We start from the raw sequence: 23,600 nt of genomic DNA, 5'->3' as shown, positions 1-23,600 counted from the left end.
CGATCAAGAGATAAAATATAAATAAAAAATTAAAATTATCCTTATAATACATAATTTTACATTTCTTTACCTAAAAAAAGATCATTTAGGGCTAAACATAAGCTACTCAAATCAAATAAAGTTTTAAAAGAAAAAATTGTCTTTACTTTCAAAGGATAGTAAGCTTGAAATGAACCAGTCCTTAATGTGCTTAGAAACACATTTTTCGCTATAGCCGTCATTTGCAGCAATGTGTTAATATCTTAATTTCATCTTTCATTAGATACTTTTTCCCTAGAAGGACAAGTATGGAAAAACTGTACACTAAAAGGTTTTAACTGTCATCCTGAATACATTTTTTTATTTGTGTACTTGTGTGTTTGTTCTATCAAGTTGCTGTACACAATGAGTTAACAAATCCTAAACTGCTGGACCTGGTGGTGCAGTGGGTTAAGGGCTGAATTACTAACCAAAAGGCCACCTGTTCCAGTCGATCAGTCACCTAGCAGGGGGGAAAAAAAGCAGTCTGTTTTGGTAGATTTTACACCTCAGAAACACATCAGAGGGGCTCCTGTTATGTGTATTTCTATTAAAAAATAACTTTCATGACCATCAACTCAGATGAAACTCATAGCTGATATTCCATTGGGTTCCTGAGGATGTAAGCGGCACAGGAGTAAATTGCCCCATCTTTTACCTGCAGAGCCACTGACAGATTCACACCACCAGAGAGGTCACAGACTTTGCATCAGCAGCACAATTCCCTATGGACTATGACACCAAAGTACCCCTCTATTTAAAGACACTTTATTCAACATGTTGCTGCACACTTTTAAATTGGCGACCGTGCTTAGAAACACATTTTGCCATCATTTGTGGCAATGTGTTAATATATATAGTTCATCGGTAACTTAACAGTGACACCCTGATGGGAGTAAGCACGACGGAGATACACCACTCCAGGGGAGGATCAGAGAGTCAATCCAGCTCAACTTTATTGGGAGAAGCAGTGGACTTTTATACAAAGAAATGCAGGACAGGGTGGGTTTACAGACGTAGGACATGTGGATTGGTTAGGAGAACCTCAGCCTCATGCAGACCACTCCCAGCTCAAAAGATGCGGCAGCAGTCTTCCCAGGTGGCGAGCTTTTTTCTCAAGCCAGTACAGTCAAACACAGGGGAGCTTTCTTACCCGTATTAAAGGCAGCTGGGAGGCTTGCACTTATCTGGAGCTTAAGTGATCTGTTCTGGCCAGAAACCCTTTCCTTCCTCCCCAACGTTCCACAACAATATATTGTTAACTCATTAACATTGAGCATACATTTTAAATATTTTAACTCATGCCTAAACAAAATTTATCATAAGTATGTTATTTCCTGTAAGGCCCAACACAACTTACTTGTGCTTTGGGGAAAACCCCCAAACATTTCAGTCCTACATCTGAGGGCATTTAAAGTAATTAAGTTACATTTAAAAGTACAAAATACACACACTAAACAGGCTGCAAAAAGATCTTTAAAGAGTGAGTGATAAAGCAAGAAGGTAGAGTATCATGTTTGACCTGAGCTGAGAACATGAATGTAATACAGCTGAATTTTTTCACTGCTCCATACATTGGCAAATGATCACAAAACTGCTATAAGAATGGATGTGAGGAACAGATTAATTTTAGAAAGTGAATTAGCAAATACAGAACCTACAAGACAAGATCAACTGCATCTATGAATAAGTGTGTTTGAATTACATATGATTTCTAATGTACACTTATTAGATATTTCTAAAATATATAAAAATATATATAATTAATTCAGATATATTAGAAAAACAAAAGTAAAAATCATTGTACTAAAATATAAAACAATGTCATCATACCCTTATTCCTAAATTAGATTCACAACTAAGCACACAATTATGATTCCTAGGAAAGATTATATTTTTTGGATGGTAAAAAAATCTCTATTAGTCTCTTACGTTTCAGTATATCCTATAACCAGAGTTGCTGGCTGAGATTTGTTTGGGACTATCCTGACAAGAATGTTTGTATACCTATCAGCTTTGATTAAAAACAGAGATTATCTCCCACAGGAACAAATGCCAGGTCAATATAATAAACAAAATGCTTCCTACCACATTCAAAAGGAGTCTGGTGGCCTAAAGGTTAGGAGTTACACTATCAACCCAAAGGCACACAGATCGAATTCAACAACTGCCTCCCTGGGAGAAAATGGGTAATCTTCGGTACTATTTACAGCCTCTGGAAACTTAAGAGTAAGCTATCAATCAGTTCTGACTCAATGGTCATCATAACAACAGTAACAACCATGGTCAAAGTCTGAGAGGTTCAGTGTCCATTATAAAAGATAAGCCTCTATAAACCAGGAGTCCTTCTTTTTAATTCAACGTGTGTATTTATAACCATGTGTATGTATGACCTAATCTTCATATAACCTTGTAGGAATCAGGAATTGAAGACTCAGTACAGATATTTCTATCCAACGCAACCACATCACTAACATGTATTTATTTGTATGTGATGTGCTGGCAACCCTCCAGTGGGTTTTCTCCTGCAGAAAAGTTGATGGATTAGAAATCTTTTTTTTTTTTAATTTTTATTGTATTGTTTTTAAGTGTACCGTCAAATCAGATCTGACTGGTACAGGAGGAGACTGCCCCCTCCTTCTCCAGCAGAGCATCTGGTGGATTTGAACCGCATACCTCTGGGATTGCAGTGGGATTAGAAATCCTGGTTTGTCAGCACAACTCCTTACCCAGTAGATCCTTAGAGCTCCCTACGAAACTCTCCTTTTTCTATGCACAAATACCCTGAGACTTTTGCCAATCTTTTTACCCATGAAAGTGTAGCAGGGTATCTCTTCTCAATACTCGATAATGCAGTTTAGAAAGAATAGACCCTAGAGTAAGTTATACCATAAAATATGTTAAATAAATGACCTCTATCAATGTCTTACTATTTATTTTTGCAGATTTTGCCAACTGATTCAACATGCTTTCTCATCCATCACTCTCTCTTGTCTTTCTACAATATAGAGGCTGACATGTAAAATTGTCAAGAGAACTGTATTTTTTTTAATTAGGGGCAATCCAGTAATCTAATAAAATTTGTGAGAAATTACTCCAGAGAGTAGGTGAGGCTGAAAGTTTTTTGTGATTGTGATAAAAAGTGGACAGACACATCTTATGCTGTCTTTTCCCTTTGTTCTGGCTCTAGTCTTAAAATATGAAATTACCTCTGGACATTTACAGTGGTGGCAAGAATAAGAATAAAAGTAAATAAATACAGTACAGAAGGAAATTACAAAATGACAAAAAAGCTTTCTCTGGCAAGTCCCCCTCGCTTTCAGCAAGTAAGATTGCGTCATCTGCATTAATAAAGGTTGCTGATGTCTTCCTCTAACTCTGACGCACATTCCTCTTCATTTGAACCAGTCTTTCTAATAATAATTTGCTCAGCATACAGAATGAACAGGTATGGAGAGAGGATACAGCCCTGTAGCACATCTTTCATTATTTTAATTATGATTTTTAAAATTTTTAAATCACAAATAAACAGGTTTATGGAAAAGGAGTAGGCTCTAGAAGCCTTTCTTTCAAATTCAAGGAAAAGACTAGAAGTCATTCCCTGTGTATTGGCTCTGGAGGAAGGTCGCTGTATCTGTGGGCTTCACTCTCTGGGCAATCTTCATGTGCCTGAACATCTCCGTTCTCCTATCTTTGTGACATACCTCTACTGAAATTTACTCAAAATGCATTCTACACTTGTCAGAATGGCAAAAATAATCTATTCCAAATTGAGACTATAATCACTGGCATAGTGGTCAAGAAGTACAATATATATATTTTTAATTCAAATGTGATAATGGCTACCCATGGTGGACAGTGTTTGGTGGAGCTCCCAGATTAAAACAAACTTAGAAGCAAGAGTGTCATCCACTTTGGAAACAGCTTGCCTCAGGAAACTCTATGAACTTAGAGAAACATGAAAGTTATAGAAGTGTTCAGGTCTTTTGTTCATAGAGTCGCTATGAGTTGTCTATGACTCGATGACACTTAACAGCAACAACAATTCAATCTAGATCACCTTGTAATATTAGAGTCACAAAGTTAATTTGATGAAAAACCTCCTCTATGCCACTGACATGGAAAAACCTCCCACCTCTTTGTAAACAGTGTTAATGATGATGATGTAGATTATAATTAACTTTTTTACTTAATTCTCCAGAGTTTATCACAAAACAAAGGAACTAAATAGGAATCTATAATACGGGGATGACCTGGGATATTAATACATTAAAAAGAAAACCAAATAAAAAACACTAATGAAATCTTAAACTCATTACACTTGACTTGAAATCAACTTATAACTGATCCTCCATGAGTTTCCAAGGCTGTTAATCCCACCAGTTGGGGGCAGGAGCAGTACTGCCCATTATTTCTCTCTCAGAGCAGCAAGTGGATAACTCTTATGTTAGAATGATATATTTATACCTCCAACAAGATGGACTGACACAAAAACTGTAACAAATGGACTTGAGCAGATCATTGATCACTGGAAAGGGCAAGTTCCAGATAAGTTGTTCTTAGGGTTGCTATGAGTCATAAGTGACTAAACAGTACCTAAAAACAACACCACACATATTTACAAATGTTGTTGTTGTTGTTAGATGCAATCAAGTCAAGTGCAAATCAACAGCATTTCTATAAACAACAGACTTGAACTCTGTCCTATCCTATGGCATCCTTATCATCTCTGGTACACGTGAGTTCCTTGCTGTAGTCATTGTACCTATCCATCTTGTTGAGAGTTTTCATCTCTTCTGTTGGCCCTCTACCTTTCTAAGCATGATGTCCTCTTTCAAGGAATAGCCTCCACTAGCACCATACCCAAGGTATGAGAAACTAAGCTTCACGATCTTGCCTCCAAGAAGCACCTTGGCTGCCCTTTTTCCAAGACATACCAGTTAGTTCTGGCAGCTCAAGGAGTATTTAGCCCTCTTCTCCAACATCACAACTCAATGGCATCAATTATTCTATCATTCTTATCTATTGTCCAGTTATCAGATGCATAGCAAAGGATTAAAAAAGACCATGTCCTGAATCAGGTACACATTAGTCTCCAGAGTGACATCATTGCATTTCAGTATTTTGGAGAGATCCCTGACAACAGACTTGCCCGATGCACTACCTCTCCTGGTCTCCTGACTGCTGGTACCAAGGATGTTGATGGTTGAGCCTAGCAAGATTGAAATAAATATTAATGGTGATTGTGACACAGTAAGGTACAAACAAAAAAGTGAAATATTATTACTGATGATTGTCAATTCACTATTTTTCAATATATCCAAATAAATTAATCAACAAATCCACAGTTTTATTATAAACTTAAAAAAACATGAAAATTATTACACTAAAAGTCTTCTTAAAAAACTTTCAGAAATCATTTTGCTGAGTATTACCTTTTACTGAGCAGTTTTACACACTTTTATGGCATAGTCTAATGAATTTCAACTTTCACACCTTATTACAAATTCTACACCACGTATTTGATTACAAAATTGTGATTAAACGTGAAAGAGATATATTCTGATATAATCAGATGTTCAAAGTAATCAGTCTTAGTTAAGTCTAAATTTGGAAGCAGGAGTGGCATCCACTTCGAGATAGCCTGCTTCTGGAACTTCTATGAACATGGAGAAAAGACGAAAGTTATACAAGTGTCCAGGTCTTTCATTCACAGAGTTACTATGAGTCACCTATGACTCAACGGCACTTAACAACAACAATAAGCTATCCTTAAGTTTTCCAAAACAAGAAAGATTATACTTTTTAAATCATCAAGTATGATATACCCTGTTATAAATTTGTTTTGAATACTTGGCAACTAAATTCATATTCAAATAATAACATAATTTCTAACAGTGATAAATTATTAAAAAGAAGAGAAAGACATTAAAAAATTTATTTAGCAAGCTATTTTTGAAATATTTTCTTTAAAAAAAGGCACACACTTGGGTACTAATTTACACCCCAGTCAATTAGTGTTAAATGCTAATCTGCTTGGATTCCTGGAAACTCCACTTCTTTGTTAAACCAATGAAAAATAAGACTCTTCTTGGGCTACATTTCCAAGCATTCCTCAGGCTATAGGATTATCACTGCAGCTTGTCTGTTTTATAAACAAGCTTTAATTTATTTCCTAAGAAACTGCCAAAGGAGCTTTCTTTAACTAAATAACAAATCTGCCACTTGAAAGACATCATTCATCAACCGTCTTTGTGAGAGTATTGTTATTATGAAACTAAACACAGGCATTCTTTCCTGAATGCTTCTGGATTTTAATTATCAAATTTGAATGTCACCAGATATTTACTGAAAAGAAAACATCAATTTTAATAAGCTGCCTAAATACTGAAAAACATAAAAGGTATTCAACCATAAAACCAAGTTCACTCGAGTCTTGTGAGTTTGCTTACTCTCTATTAATACAATAGTTACCACCCTTAGGAATAAATATTTAATAAACTCTCATCTGCAGAACAAAAATTTCCTTTCTAAAAATCAAAATGTTAAGTGTGCATAATATATAATCTGACTTGAAAGAGGCAACAAAAAATTTAATTACTAAGAAATCAAAAGTTAAGGGTTGATTATATTAACACAGGCTGGAAATAGGAAAAGAAAGAAGCCAATTTGTTTCACACTTTTCAATTTAAAATATCAAAACAAGTTAGTTTTAACTTACATCAGAATAAAATATTGTTTTCTTTTGAAAACATACACCAGAGAACAATTTTCTAGAGAACTTTTCTATTAAAACAAAAAAAATCAACAAGAATTTTTTTTAACTATCTAGTTAACAAAGAAACAAGGATGCAGTTCGCCAAATGCACAGACCATAAAGTCTTTAACAGTCAATGAGTCTGCAAGTTCTCACCTGCCCCCTCTAACAGACTCCCTTTGTTTAACATAGAAAACATTTGTCTAAATAACTTTCTTGTGGCCTCCACTTTCATGGTTTGTTAAAGAAATAAGACTTTCATTTTCAAACTTCAGAAAAGTATATTCACCTCCCTCACTTAGATGACTGAAATATCAATGAAAGCATTCTAAAGGCGAAATAAACATTTTATCCCTTAAATATAAATCAATCTCAGGAAGCTGTTCTGAGTTTTCTAAACGAAATTTTATTTCCTTTATTTGAAGAGACATTTGAACAAAGAGTAATTAATTATGACTGTCATCTGAATCCAAGTTATATATGATATTTTTAAAATCTAAAAAAAATTATCTTAATCCCTTTAGTCTTTCATTTAAAAGACTAGAATTTTAAAAATTATAGAAAAATTAGAATAGTAATGGAAATATTTAAATTAGGATACTTGTGCAAATGTTTATACTTAAAGATCAGCAATCAATTTTGATGAATGCAGCATTTACCATTCTACTTGCAACATAGTTCTTCCCTTTTCAACTAAGAAATGATTGCAATTGTCACAACTAAATAATCAAACAAAAGGGAAAACTTGTTTAATTTTTAAATAAAATTTTTGTAAATGAAATATAAACCGTTACTGCCCACATATTATCAAATAATAAACCAAGAACTAAATATAAGACATGCATTATAGAGCAAATTAAAACAGAGCAATAGCAACACTGGCAAAAACATTTATTATAAAACAAATAGCTCTGTTTTGGTTTTATGAGGCAACATTTTATGATTATTTAAAAAAAAATTAAAGACTAATTATAATTGTTCTTGGTCAAACATTCTTCTAGGTCGTATAGACCTGGTCTGTCCACTTGCTGTACAGAGAAGTAACTCGGGGTTGCTGTGATGCTGAACAATGTGACACTGGTGTGTGACATGCAATAAAGGTTACCCATGGTGGACAGTGTTTGGTGGAGCTTTCAGATTAAAACAAGGTTGGAAGCAGGAGTGGCATCCACTTTCGAAATAGCTTACCTCTGGAAACCCTATGAACTTAGAGAAACGATGAAAGTGTTCAGGTCTTTCATTCACAGGGTTGCTATGAGTCGTCTATGACTTGATGGTACTTAACAACAACAAATAATATAGGTTGAGTTCAATAAACCAACCAAGGATGTGATGACCAGAAGGAACAGAAATGTCATGAAACAGATTTCTCAGCTCTGCATTCTTGTTTTTGCTAAATTGTCCCCTTTATTCATTTTCTTCCAACAATATACAGGCTCTGTGTGAGAAAATATATTGTGGCCATTCTCTATGATTTACATTGGTAATGAAAACTACTTTTAAAAGCCCCAGTTGTACATATAGCTAACTCATTTTTAATAGTGAACTGAAAATCCATGATGTACTTCACTACAGAAAGATTTATAGCATTGCAAGCTTTGAGGCTTGCTATAAAATGAAACTGATTCAGTAGCAAACATTCTTGTCAACTCATTTCAATCAAGTTTTAACCATCTTATAACTGACTTTTCCGTGGGTTTTCCGAGGCTGTAAATTGGCTAGGAGGCCACTGCTCAATTTTCTCCAATGGTGCAGCTGATAGGATCCAAACCATTGGAGAGGCATTGACTTTTACCTTAGAAGCACTATTCTCTATCCACTAGCCAACATGATTCCCTGACTCAGTGATACTAGACATTTTATTTTGTTTGCATAAAAACATAAATTTTACTATTTAAATGGCTAAATGATGAAGTTACTAGTCAAATCACAGAACGAATGAGCCTCACACTTACTTTTCATTTATCAGCTATCACTACCTTCATACCAATTTTTACCTTTGCCTCTAAAACTTTAAAGCAGTATCATAAAAAGTTTCTCTTCCTCTCTGTGTTTGAAAACATAAAGTGCACTTTCTGTGCACAATACTTACTTTCATCCCCCACATTCCTACATATACGCAAGCAAGCTTTATATGTGCCAGAAATCAATGAATTACTCTTCCTGGAAAAGCCAGTTTGATGGTACTTCTCCAGCTGGAGAAGTACCAACTCAGTTTCTAATTGTTTGTAGAAGAGAGGAGAAAAAAAAACCACTAGAGAAAAATTATACAAGAAAATGAGTATCATTATAACAAACACATTTAGCATGCAGCCTACTCATGGCTTTTTTTCCTACTAAGAATCATTATTACACCACCACTTCTGGAAGTTCATGTGCAGAACAAGAGATTTCCTTTGTGCCTTAATACCTATTTCAGTAGCACATAAATTTATCAAATTATAGTTTTGATACATCTTTATTCTTATACAGGATCTGAGTTTCTTGCATATATTCTCAGTACCATTTATTATATTCCTCTTGGTGAAACTATTTTAAAAACTCAAGATTACTCATTCATTAGGCATCAATTAAAATAAAGGCATTTAAAAGTTAAAACATCATTTTTTCTCATGTAGCCATACGCTTAAAGTAGATCCATTTATTCTATAAAGGATGGATATTTATTCAGAATATTGTAACATCCTGGTTTGGCTTTTGTTTTAATTTGCTTTGACAAAACACAAAAGCAAGGCAATAAATATTTTCATTCATGTATTCATTCAGCATAATTGTCTTCTTTCTAATAAAACATAAAATAACCCATGGTAAGGGAGCTCTGGTGGTCTACTGGCAAGAAGCTGCACTGCAATCCCAGAGGCATGTGGTTCGAATCCACCAGATGCTCTGCTAGAGAAGGAGGGACAACCTCCTCCTGTACCAGTCAGGTCCAATTTGATGGTACACACACAAAAGAATAATAAATTTTTAAAAAATTCCACAAAAAAACCAACCCATCATGATGTAAATCTACAGTCAATAAATTCAAAATTACATTTTAACAATTTACTTTCTTTTTTATCATAATGATACTAATGTCACTAGTAAGCTGATTATAGACACAAGGATATTGTTCAAAGAAGAGAATTTATATTTCCCAAAATTATAATGCTGAATATGCTATATAAAATAATTCAAATAAACAGATTGTTCTGCTGTTTAACCTACGTCATAAAAAGTTTTCTTTCTACTCTACACAGCAATGTCCAGGAGCCTGTGAACAGTGGCCTCAGTTTGCTAAAGGAGTTTCTAAAAGGATCTAGAAGTAAATGTGTACAAATCAATGCTGCCAATACAAGAATCTCAGTGAGATGGACTGAGACAATGACTCTAACAATGGACTTGGGCATCAAAAAAGACTTTGAAAACAGTGCAGGACCAGGCAGAGTTTCATTCTATTGTGCCCAGGGTCACAATGACATGGAGTTGACTCAATGTCACCTAGTAACAACAATCATCAATCACCACCATTTCATAATAGATACACCCAGGGAGTTGGAACAGAAGAGAAGGATCTCAATATGACAAAAATAATTTATTAAAAACTCACTGTTTAACATTACACTTAGTAAAGAATGAAAAGCAAGACAAAGACTTCTATCCTCAGCACAGCTATTCAATATTTAGAAATTCCAGTTAATGTAATTAATCAAGAAAAATATAACTGATGAGAATAATTTCACATATAACAGCATCTAAAGTAGTAAAATGTCTAGTAAATTTAATGAGAACAAAAAGGTGTACATTAAAAACTTTAAACTATTACTGAAAGAATTAAAAAAAAATCTCGGACAAATGGAAAGACAATACATTTCATATATTGGGAGACTTAATAATGTTAAGAGGTTAAGATTACATAAACCAATCTATAGACTCCACACAATCTTCCTCAAAATTGCAACAGCATTTTTTTTGCAGAGATTGAAATAGGAAATCTTCAAGGGGAGCTGTGGTGGCCCAGTGGCAAGGAGCTGCAACTACAATCCCAGAGGCGCATGGTTCGAATCCACCAGATGCTCTGCCGAGGAAGGAGGGACAATCTCCTCCTGTACCAGTCAGATCTGATTTGACGGTACACGCACACAAAAATAATTTAAAAAAAAAATTTAAAAATAAATAAATAAATAGGAAATCTTCAAAGGTATATAAAACAACAGGGATTTTGAACTGTTAAAAGTCTTGAAAGGCAGCAAAATAGGGAGAGACATTTTCCAATTCTAAAATATTCTATAAAGAAAGCTACAGTAATCAAAACTGTCTGGTCCTGATATAATGACAGGTATTATAAATCAATGAAACAGAATTAGGAGTTCAGAAATAAATTTTTCACAGGGCATTACATTTATCAAATAGGGAAAGAATAGTCTTTTAATAAGTGATGCAGGGTTTCTAAATGCAAAAGATACTCACATCACAAATATGAAAATTAACTAAAAATGAATCAAGGACTTAAATGTTCAGACCAAAATCATAAAAAAAACATCCTTTCGATGAAAACTAGAAATTTTATTATTGCAATGGATAGTTTTTAGACATTGCACGAGAAGTACAAGTAATGTTAAATAAAATACATAAAGTAGCCTTCATAGAAGTTAAAAACTTTTATGATTACAGGACTTTATCAACAAAATGAAAAGATAACTTCAGAAGAGGAGAAAATGACATATTGGGCTACTACTAACCAAAAGAGATTCTAATTCACCATTGGCTCCATGGGGGGGAAAAGATGGGTAGTCATACCAACAAATACTTACGAACTCAGAAATCCAATGGGGCATCATAATCTGTTGCAATCTAATATACAGTAGTGAATTACTTTGGTTTGCATACATTAAGTGTTTAAACCCCAAACATATAAAGAGAAACAACCTTCTCAAAACAGCACGCAAACATGGTGGATAATCATTTCACCAAAGATAAGCAAATGATGAATAGGCACATGAAAAGGTGCTCATCATTAGGTATTAGTGAAATGTAAATCCAAACTACAATGAGATGCTATTTCATGTCATCTGTCAGGGAGCGTGAAGCTTCCAAAGCAAAGGTGACTAGAAAGACTTTGTTATCTATATCTGATCACCAGCTAATAAAAATTCTACGAACCTAAACCAGCATAAAATAAAAATTTTATTTAAATTAAAAAAACAAACAAACCTCTATGTATCACCATGTCTCAGCCACAACTGATTATATGGATGCTGAGGTCCAGACAACATTTGATATTTAACATTGTGCATAAGATGAGCAATTCAACAGCAGCCAAGAGCAACAAAACCCTGATAGGGTTAGTGTCTTGCAATAAAGTTCACCTTGTATTGTTGTTGTTATGTGCCGTTGAGTCACTTGCGACTCATAGTGACCCTATGTACAACAGCCCAAAACCCAGCTATGCCCTGTGCCAATTGCACTGTGTCCGACACACCCACCCTGATTACCCCAGTCATTGAATCAATCCACCCCATAGAGGGTCTTTCCCTCCTGCGCCATCCCTCCACCCTCCCAAGTATGACATCCATCTCCAAGGACTGGTCCCTCCTTGCAACATGTCCAAAGTATGTTAGACAAAGCCTTAGAATCCTTGCCTCCAGAGAATAGCCTGGTTTAACCCTCTCTAGGTGGGTTTAACCCACCTGTTCACTTTCTTAGCAGTCCATGGTATATTCAATACTCTTCTCCAGCACCACAGCTCAAAGGCATCAATTCTCCTTCTACCCTCCTTAGTCATTGTCCAGATTCCTGATACATAGCAAGTGACTGCAAAGACCATGGCCTGCATCAAGTGTACTTTAGTCTCCAATGTGACACCAATGCTCTTCAGTACCATACAGAGATCCCTAACAGCACACTTTCCCATTGTAATACATCTTTTAATTTCCTGGCTCCTGGTGCCAAAAGTGTTGACTGGGGAGCCAAGGAAACTAAAGCTGTGAACAATCTCGATCTCTTCACCATCCATCCTGCTGCTGCCAAATGGCCCAGTGGTGATGAATAATTATAACCAAAGCCAAATGAAGATTACTATTGTCAAGTACATTTCAAATCATAGTGACCATCCCTTGGATTTCAAAGGCTATCAAACTTAATGAGAGAAGACAGACCATCTTCCTCCCTCAGAGCTACAAGGTGATTCAAACCACTAGAGATAAGTAGCCTTTTGGTTATTACACCTTTCATATTTTAATTATATCTTTTTCCAATTTGGAAATCTAAACAGACTATCATTCTCAGTAACTTTTTGGATGCCTTTAAAATATCTCAAAAATTAGAAACTTTTATATAATGCTATCATTACTATAGCTCAAGACATGTGACACTGAAATAGCATTTATAAGTAGTTTCTTAGTCAAGAATGTTGGCCATAAAATAAAAAATTCAAGTGAAATGACTTCAGTTTTGTTACTGTAGTCTTCTTGTTATTATGTGCCATGGAGTCATGCATAACTCATAGTGACCCTACGTACAATAATAGCTCTGAACCCTGTTCTATTCTGAGCCAGTCTCTCTGACTCACTCCCATTACCTCAGTTAGTGTGTGAATCCAGCTCATTCCTTCCCAAGTCTACATGCCCTAAAATCATGCTCACATTTGACAAAGTTTAGAGACTGATGCTAAGTTTCCCACCACACAACTTCCACACTCACATAGCCAAAACAATGTATACAAACTCTGCAAGTAAACCTGTATAAAAGAAAAATTTTATTTTAAAAAAAAGAGAATGCTATGTAAATATACAAGGTCTAAAAAATGAAAAGCAAATAGCAAATACATAACAGAAATTACATTTACCCTAAAGCAAAAATTTTTATCTATATAAATTCAGAGACGAAAAGTAACACAAATGACCAGAATGTAAGAAAGTGTCCTTACCTGTCCTGTGACTGTTCTTCGTACATCCTTTCTTTGCCTTCTTTAAAGAGTCGTATTGCCCGTTTTGACTTTTTCATTAGACTATCAATGTATATTTTAAAATATTCATTCTCACTGAGTTGGGCAAGTTTCTGGTTATCATCATATTTACTTAATATAAGCCTCAAATGTTGATATGTATCAGGTAAAATATCAAGTATATATGGTGGGCTATTTTTCAACTGAAGCTTGGGATTTTGGCACAGTCTCACCTACAAACAAAGATAGAAATAAAACATTTTCATATAAGCTGCAATACTTTATTTCATAAATTTATAGAATTTACTACTGTTTCTTCATTTGTAAAGTTAGCATCTTAAATTATCTACCAAAAAACCAGGTAAATAGTCACATCTGTCATGATGCAATTAAATCCTTTTCCTCTCCCATCCAGTTTTTTTTCTATACCAGTCTTAATTACAATCTCTAATGACCTCTTTCACTCTTCTGTAACATATGATTGTTCATAGCTTAATAAATAGAACTCTTTCATGCTAATCATTCTATACTACTAATAAGTTTTGCTTTAATTTTTTAGTTATTTTTTTCTTTTACAAAATTTTATTTCTTTTTTTAAATTATACTATTTACGGAATTCAAATACATTTTTTTCCAGAACAGATTCTTTCAATTTCCCTCACACCCCCACCCATAAAATTATACAACTCCATGATTAATACCCTTTCACACATCTTCATCTCTCTGCTTCTACTCTCCCCCCATCTGGACCCTTGTACTCATTCCACAATAATGGTTTTATACAATATTTATTTTTGTTGTTCTTTTTTAATTTTCTCTTATTAATATTAATGAACATTTACGGAGATTTGGGATTTCCATTCATTCATTGTTGCATTTTTCTCCCTGCCCACCCCTCTCCCCCAGTTTGCTCTTCTCTCTGGAGTAAAAGAAAAATTATTTCATTGGTATACAATCCCCCCTCCACAGTACACTCCACTATGTAACCTTCATTCTGGACTCTTTTCATAATACCCAATCATATATCACTTTTAAACTGTTCTCTCCCTCATCTGTTTCAATGCAATATACATAATTTATCCAATTTTTCTCAGTCTCACCCCAACGCTGGTGTCAGTCCCGTTCTACAACAGTGGCACTATGCAGTATTTGTCATTCTGTGACTGAGATATTTCACTCCACATAATGTCCTCCCGGGTCACCCGTTTTGAATAATATTGCATGAGTTCCTTGTTGTTCAACGCAGCATAGCACTCCATTGTGTGAATATATGAGAGCTTCTCTATCTATTCATTTGTTGATGGGCACTTAGGTTGTTTTCAACTCTTTGCTATTGTGAACAAAGCCACAATAAACATGGGTGTGCATATACCTGCCTCAGTGGCATATTTAATATATTTTTTTAAATGAGGAAATAAGCCTCTTCTACTGGTAAACAATGTCTCACACTTAAACATTAGTTTATTACACTAAACTCTCAGCAAAAGCTCTTCCATTGATTTTAATTAATGTTTGGCATACTGGTCCTAAATCTTGAGGAGAATCAAACAAAGAGGTACAATTTTAATAACTGAGTCACTAAGCAGTAAGTGTGTCCCAGACCATAACTAGTCTTTTCCACCTTCATATACTTTATACTCTGCCCATAAAGGTGTTACTGAACAGTCCAGTCATCCAGAAAAATGGCCATTAACCTATGGAGCACTCAGAACTGCCTGGAGAATTGAAGACATCTTTGACCAAGAAGATAATACAGTTCCTCTACCGCATTCATTCATATGTATTCATGTGATTTACCTGAGTCAGCTCATCTCACTCCCTTAATTAGCACAAAACAGAATGGTGAAAAATAAAAAATTTCACCAACAATTGCACAAGTGTGTCTACACTCTAACTATACAATAATACTACCAAAAAAAAAAAGTGAAATGTGCTTATAAAAAGGGTTTGCAGCAAGTTGTGGTGGTGGAGTGGTTAAGCGATGTGCTACAATTCAAACTCACCAGCTGCTACATGGGAGAAAAATATGGCAAGTCTACTTCTATAAAAATAATAGCTGTGTAAACCTTACACGGCAGTTCTATTTTCTCCTTCAGGGTCACTGAGAATCAGAATTGACTTGAAAACAAAGACCAGGAACAAAGAGTAGGAAAAGCTAATGAATGTTAAGATGCTTTTATAAGGTCTCTTAACAAGCTATCCATGGCCCTCTTTAAAGGTATGAACCATAATTTATAGTTTGTAATAAAATTTTTGAGAATAATATATTAAAAGCACAAGTAGTTAAGAAAATTAACTGTATTTCTCATTAAAACATCTGTTTCTTTATACTTGATCTCTCACCTTTTTTTTGGTTTCAGAGTGGTCATGGGTATTTGTGCAAACCTAGCTAATGTGAACCTGAACTTGGAGAAATATCTCATTGGGATTTAATAAGTTTTTGTGGAATACATAGTCACCTCAATAAATAGCTTAATTTGTTGTCAACAATTCTATTGAAAAAGTCTTCACAAATTCTTCAAGTTCCTACAAGACAGATGGTCCATTTCAAATCTAAGAACTAAAGCACCCACAGTGGAATGAAAGCAAGGGGACAAAGGAAGACAAGCAAAGTAATCTCTACTATTTCTTAGAATAATTTATGTTTGTGGATATACTATATACTCTATACACACACACACACACACACACACACACACATCTACACTATGTATATTTAAAAATGTATAACTCATTCTAACAGTTTTCTCATTGTAAAAAATTCCTTTTTAAACCCAACATTGTATGCATTTGTGTTTCTTTTTTCAAATTTTATGTTTCAGATTCCATAAAATAAGATTTGACCTTCAGGTTCTTTAAAAGTGCTTGAGGCAAATACAAAGAACTGTAATGATTTCAAGAACTGTAAGCAAAATAAAGAATTAGAAAGTGAAAAAAAAAGTCTCCTTACAGTCACTATCTTATTCATGTCATTTAAGAAATTATCATGGGGTTTTGTTGTTGATGCTTTTGTTGTTGCTGTTTTAGAGAGAAAGAAAATCTGGTTGAAACTAAAATACCATCAACTGTCTAGTCCTTAATTTTAGACAACTGTTTCTCACATTTAATCGAGGGCATTATCATGTTTTCACTTCTTTGTCTTATATAAAACTTAACTATCAAGCATGAAGTGCAAGACAGATAAATGGACTGAACAATCAAATTCCAAACACCTGTTTGTGAACTGTACACAAATATCTTGAATATTTTTTCTATATTAAACTCTGCTACTACTCATTAATAACTCAAGTAAAAGGCTTACTTTAAAGAGTATTATTTTGATTTTCTAAAGAAACTCTTAAAAAGATAAGATGCCATCTCATTTAGTAAATGATACCAAATTTTCACAAAAACATAAAGCAAGTAATAAATTTCTACCTTTTTTAATTGATATCTTGATAAAACTAGAGATCACTATTTTGCCCTAAAAACTGAGAAAGTCCTAAATATGGCAATAATAAAACAAATTATAACTGAACAAGATACAACTTTCCAATTTTTCAGATATAAAAAATACTATCAAAAGCACATATAAATTTAAATAATTTTTTTAAAGCATATACAAATTTAACAAATCTGGCCACCCACATCCTACAGCAGGCAAAGCTTAATCTCAGCAGCATAAAACTTGGTAAAACATGTCACAGACTGATAAATTATTAACTTCTAGTTAGGGAACAGGAAGCTTCAAATTGATTTCCTCCACTAGTGAATTTTTTAACTGATAAATAAAAAATGTCTCTGGGGTATTTTATTCCAACGTTTCATATAACTATTCTTTAATAGAAATTTCAAGTTTGACAGATTTTTTAAAATTTACTATTCTCTATGTGAAATTTTCCCCATTTGCTTTCTTTAAAATTGTAGATCTACCAGAAATTTAATACTTTATTCACTAAAATAGTTAGAATAACTAATACATATTAGGTACAGAGCTTAGTGCCAAGGAATTACAGATGATTAGGACATACTTCCTGCCTCAAGGACTTTGGCAGAAGAGACAGTTCTATATAATTAACTTAGGAGCAATGTAATTCTTGCTTTAAGGAATCTTGTAAAGATACCACCCAATCCATTCACTTCCAGATAAAGAAACTAAGAACTACAAAGATTAAAGGACTATTAAAAAACCATTAATCCAATACAAGAGCTCATATCTTCTGAATCTTGGGCTGATCTTCTTTCTAAATATATGGATTTAATTAGAATTAAGGATATAATTAATGATGACTGCTAAACTGATCTACACTCTTATTCTATTGACAAATGTACAGGAACTTCAGGATCCATCTGTTAACTCAAGTTCTGTTTCAGATTCTAGGGAATACAGAGGAGAATGATTCCTAGACTTGCATTTCAAGGAGTTATCTAGTAAAGGACCAAAACTTACTGCCTTTAAGTTTATTCCAACCTAAAGCAGAACTTCCATACAGGGTTGCCAAGACCAAAACCTTACAGAAACACAATGACACATCTTTTTCCCAAGGAGCAGCTGAGAGGCAGAAAGGCATGCAGATGGAGTTCACCAGCTGCTCCACGGGAGAAGGATGGGCAATCTCTTTCCCTGAACTTACTTGCCTCTAAAAACTCGCTAGAGGGTCAGCTATAGGTCAGTTCTGACTCAAATAGTACATAACAACAACATGGTGGCCTAGCTGGAAGAAGCTGTGTTACAATTCCAAAGGCAAGTGGTTCAAATCTACCAGCTATTCCACAGGAGAAGGATGGGCAATCTCCTCCCATGCAATTTACTGTCTCTTAAAATCCTCTAGAGGGAGTCCAGTTAAGGGTGAGTTCGGATTCAAGCACACACAATAACAACATGAGTGAGATTCAGTTTGCTGGTGTAAAAAAATAACAAGTCCTACACTAACAGTAACAATAATTACTCCAAGTGGATAAATAGACACTCAAGCTGTAGAAAGATGGAAAGATGGATGAGATTAAACCAATGAATATGTATAGGTCTGACAGGCTATAGTTCTACATATAGGTGCCAGGAGCTTTGGTGGCACAGTGTGAAATGTGTTGCAATGCTACCAGAGGTCTGTGGTTTGATCCCACAAGCTGCTCCATGGGAGAAAGATACATATTCTCCTTTATTAAGATCCATAGCCTCGGCAATTCAATGCATAATCATTATGAGTCAGAACTGACTTGGTAATTTCAGGCTTTTGGTTTTAGTTCTTTTATTTGCTACAAATATATTCATCAACATAGTAGAGAATGTTGTTGTTTGTTATCTGTTGTCAAGTTGCTTACAAATAACAGTTATATACAATAGCTCTGAAATCTGCTCTATCCTAAGCCTATTTCACTATCTCTGACACACCTACCCCTACCATCCCAGTTACCATTACCAATCCATCTCCTCTGGGGTCTTCCTCTCCTGCGCTGTCCCTCTATCTTTCAAAGCATGAAGACCTTCTCCAAGGACTCTTCCCTCCTGATAACAAGCCCAAAGTGTGTTCTGAGTCAGAGCTTTAAAATCCTTGCCTCCAAGGACCAGCCTGGTTTTACCTTTTCCAGGAAAGGTCTGTTTGTTCTATTGGCAGTCCATAGTATGTTCAATACTCTTCTCTAGCACCATAACTCAAAGGCATAAATTCTTCATCTTGGAGAGGGACATCATGCTTGGGAGGGTGGAGGGACGGTGCAGGAGGGGAAGACCCTCTATGAGATGGACTGATTCGGTGACTGGGGTAATCGGGATGAGTGTGTCAGAGGCAGTGCGGTTGGCACAGGATAGAGCAGGGTTTAGGGCTGTTGTGCATAGGGTCGCTATGAGTCACAAAAGACTCGATGGCACATAACAACAACAACAATCATCCTTAGTCACTGTCCAGCTCTCTGATGCATAGTAAGTAACTGGGAAGACCATGGGACAGATGCACTTTGGTCTCTAGACTGACATCATTGTTCCTAAGTACTCTGGAGAGATCCCGGAGAGCAGACTTGCCCAATGCAATTTGTCTTTCTATTTCCTGGCTACTGGTACCAGGAGTGCTGATTATGGAGTCAAGTAAACTGAAGCTGTTAACAACCTCAGTCTTTCCTCCATCTATCATCTATCATGATGCTGCCATCTGGCACAGTGGTGAGAACCACTGTGTTTTTTGATGTTGAACTTCAATCCATATGGAAGACCACAATCCTTGAGCTTCTGCAGCAAATACTTCAGATCCTCCTTGGTTTCCACAAGCAAGGTTGTATCATCTGCATGTGCAAGGTAGTGATGAGTCTTCCTCCAATCCTGATACCATATTACTCCACATAAAGTGCAGCTTTCTGAATGATCTGCCCTGAATATAGACTGAAAATGTATGGAGATAATACGCACCCCAGAAGTACATCTTTCCTAGTTTTGAACCAAGCAATATTTTGTTGCTCTCCTCTGAGGACTGCTTCCTGGTCCAAGTATAGGTTTCACATAAGTACAATTAAGTGTTCTGGGATCCCCAGTCATCTCAAGGTTAGCCACAATTTGTGTGGTGATCCACACATCAAATGCTTTTGCACAGTCAATAAAACACAGACATTCCTCTGGTACTCTCTGCTTTCAGCTAAGATCCATCTGACATTGGCTATAATGTTCCTAGTGCCACGGCCACTTTCAAACCATGCTTGCACATCTGGCAGTTCTTTGTCGATGTACTGCTACAACAATGTTGTTTTGGTTTGATTTTTTAAAAATATATATAATCTTCTTCTTCTTGAGTGATATTAGTGATATTGTTCAAGGATTTCTACACTTAGATCACCATTTCTGTAATGGAAGTAAATATGGATTTCTTCCACTTAGCCAGGTGGCTATTCTCCAGATTTCTTGGCACAAGCTAGTAAGCATGTTCAGGGCTACATCTGTTTGCTGAAATATGTCAACTAGTATTCCATCAACTCCTGGGGCCTTGTTTTTTACCAAGTCCTTTAGAGCACCTTGAACTTCGTCCTTCACCATTGCTTTTGATCATACACTGTTTCCTTAAATTCTTTTGTGTTCATCAATTCTTTTTGGTACAGTGACTCTGGGTACTCCTTCCATCTTCTTTTGATGCTTACTGAATCATTCAACATTTTGCCCACAGCATCCTGAAATATTACAACTTGAGTCTTGAATTTGCTCTTCAGTTCCTACAGCTTAAGAAATGCAGAGCCAGTTCATCCCATTTCTGACTCCAGCTCTTTGCACATTTCATTATAATACTTTGCTTTGTCTTCCAGAGCTGCCCTGTGACATTTTCTATTCAACTCCTTAACTTCTTGATCTTTTCCCTCTGCTTTGGTTTTTTAGTGTTCTGCTGTAATATTCAGAGTCTCTTCTGACATCCATTTTGGACTTTTCTTCTTCCTCTGGTTTTGTCATGACCTTTTCTATTCTTCATGGATGATATTCTTGATACAGGGGACAAAACTATGAAAACATCTTAGTCATAACACTTTCAGGAATTAAGTTATTGGGCCTGGGATTTAAGATCATGATCTTGGGGACACTAAAGTCAAACAGTGTAACATAATCAATAAATTCCATCAATTTCTGGGCCTTATTTTTTGCCGATTCCATAAGCACAAGCTTGTACTTCTTTTAGCACCATTAGTTTTTAATCATATTCTACTTAGTTCCATGTCTTAAAGTTAGTTTGATGAGTAGTGAGTGACAGGGGTCTTAAAAGCTTGAGAGTTGTGATAGATACTAGAACTACTGATGTCTCCACGTCTGAAACAAGGAAGAGTGAATAAAATCAAAGATTCAAGGAAATAATTAGTTAGGCTGTGACCCATAGCCTCTGCAACCATGATAATTAGATGATGCCCAGCTACACTGCTGAAATCTCTGAAAAAGATCACATTAAGACTTCTTGGGCAGAGAAAGAGAAACATGTAGAACAAGCTCAACATTATTTTCAAAAAGAAAACTATAGTCTAGTAGACACTGGTATACGCCTAAAATTGTTGGCCTTTACACAATCTTCAGGTCTGCAAATGAGCACTCACGACAGTGCAAGAGGAAGACTCTGGATGAGATGGACTGACTCAATGACTGGGAGAGTGGGGAAAATTTCATTAAAGACTATGAGACTGGCTCAAGATAGAGCTGGGTTCAGAGCTGTGATACATAGTGTTGCTACAGCTGGAGTAGACTTGACAGCACATAACAACAACAACAACATGACTCTCTGGAGGCAAGGATTATGAAATTTCATCTCTCATACTATGGACATGTTACTCAGAAGGGCTATTCTTTGGAAAGGAATATTATGTTTGGAAAGGTGGAGGGATAGCGAAAGAGAAGACCCCCAATGAGGTGGACTGACATAGTGGACTCAAATGTATCAGAGATGACGATGATGGCACAAGATAGGTTTTTGTTCATGAGGTCACTATTAGTTGTATTAAATTCAACAAAAATTAACAGCATGGCTCAACCTGAAGTTAGAAAAACAGAACGATTATAAAAAAGAGCCATAATATCAGGAAGGTATACTTATTGGAATAATTAACCATGTAGTTGCTGACCGAACTGTGTTGTTAACTTTATAGTCAGTTCAAACTCAATGAGACCGTATATTTCCCCAGAGCGGAATATCCTAGACCCTGGACCATCTTGACAATTGCTGCTTTATTAATCCATTTTATTGATGCTATTGTTCTGCTTTACTGGTCTTCTGTTTTATCAAGCTTGATGTCTTTCTTAAGTGACTTACCTCTCTTGATAATATCAGTGTTTGGGAGATAAAATCTTACCACCTGTCTCCAAGGGGCACTCTAGATGCCCTTCTTCCACAACAGATCTGTTTGAATTTTTGGCAATCCATTGTGTATTACATATTCTTTGCCAATATCACAAGCCAAAGACATAAATTCTTTAATTTTCATTTTTCTCCAGGCACATGCATATGAGGAAAGCTTTAGTCCTTAAAGTTACATTCTTACTCTTTAGCACTTTAAAAGTTTCTTGACAGCAGAGTTGCCCAATGCAACATGTCTTTTTTGACTTCTATAATGCTATTATGATGGTCTGCTGATACTGAACTTCTCCACTAATTCCTTCCACAACTGTAATCAGTCTTATTCCTGTGCATACCATCAGGTAAAATCCAGGGATATAGTCTGTGTTTATGCTTCTTACAAAAGGTATTTGCTATGAATAAATACTTCACTGTGCAGAATTCTATCATTCTATACTTCTTTCAGATTCCGAACTTTTGTATTCGTCACCCATTATTAATGCATTTTAATTGCACGTTCGGTCAATTTCTGATTGCAAAAATTGACAGAAATCATCTATTTCCTCCTCTTTGGCTGTGGTTGTTGGTGCATAAATTTGAATGATAGTGGTATTAACAGGTCTTCCTGTATGAGTATGGACATTATCATGCAACTTACTACACTGTACTTCAAGCTGGATCTAGAAATGCTCTTTTTAACTATGAAAGCAACCCCATTTTTTTTCTCACCTTTTCCTCTCCAGCACAGTAGATCATCTGATTATCTGATTCAAAATGTCCCAGGCCAATCTATCTCATTTCCGATATACCAAATACATAAATAATTTTGTGCTGTGTGGAAATTATCATACATTATCACTCATATTATACACAAGTAAAATTCTAAAGATGTCCGGAAATTACTGGAACAGTACAATGACAGAGAAATACAAGAAATACAAATAGGGCTTACAAAAGGCCATGGCACTAGACATTATCACCAATGTCAGATGGATCTTGGCAGAAAGCAAAGAGTGCAAGAGGGCTATCTACCTGTTTCATTGGCTATGCAAAGGCATTTGATTGTGGTGGTGGTGTTATGTGCCGTCAAGTTGCCTGCAACTCATAACGACCCATGTACAACAGCCCTAAACTC

General features: G+C 35.5%; 1 protein-coding gene across 1 annotated transcript in view; it reads right to left on the bottom strand.

Moving 5' to 3' along the window:
• The window catches only part of CBLB (Cbl proto-oncogene B, E3 ubiquitin protein ligase), a 326,116-nt gene that overhangs the window by 268,716 nt on the left and 33,800 nt on the right, over nt 1–23,600 (bottom strand). The window contains exon 2 of the mRNA XM_006890001.1: nt 13,683–13,933. Within this exon, the coding sequence (XP_006890063.1) occupies nt 13,683–13,933 (251 nt within the window). The remainder of the gene's footprint in view (nt 1–13,682; nt 13,934–23,600) is intronic.

This window comes from Elephantulus edwardii, unplaced genomic scaffold (genome assembly GCF_000299155.1).
Source record: "Elephantulus edwardii isolate Elephantulus edwardi_28Jun2011 unplaced genomic scaffold, EleEdw1.0 scaffold00085, whole genome shotgun sequence".
Classification (NCBI taxonomy): Eukaryota; Metazoa; Chordata; class Mammalia; order Macroscelidea; family Macroscelididae; genus Elephantulus; species Elephantulus edwardii.
This window is presented reverse-complemented; position numbering and strand designations above follow the sequence as displayed.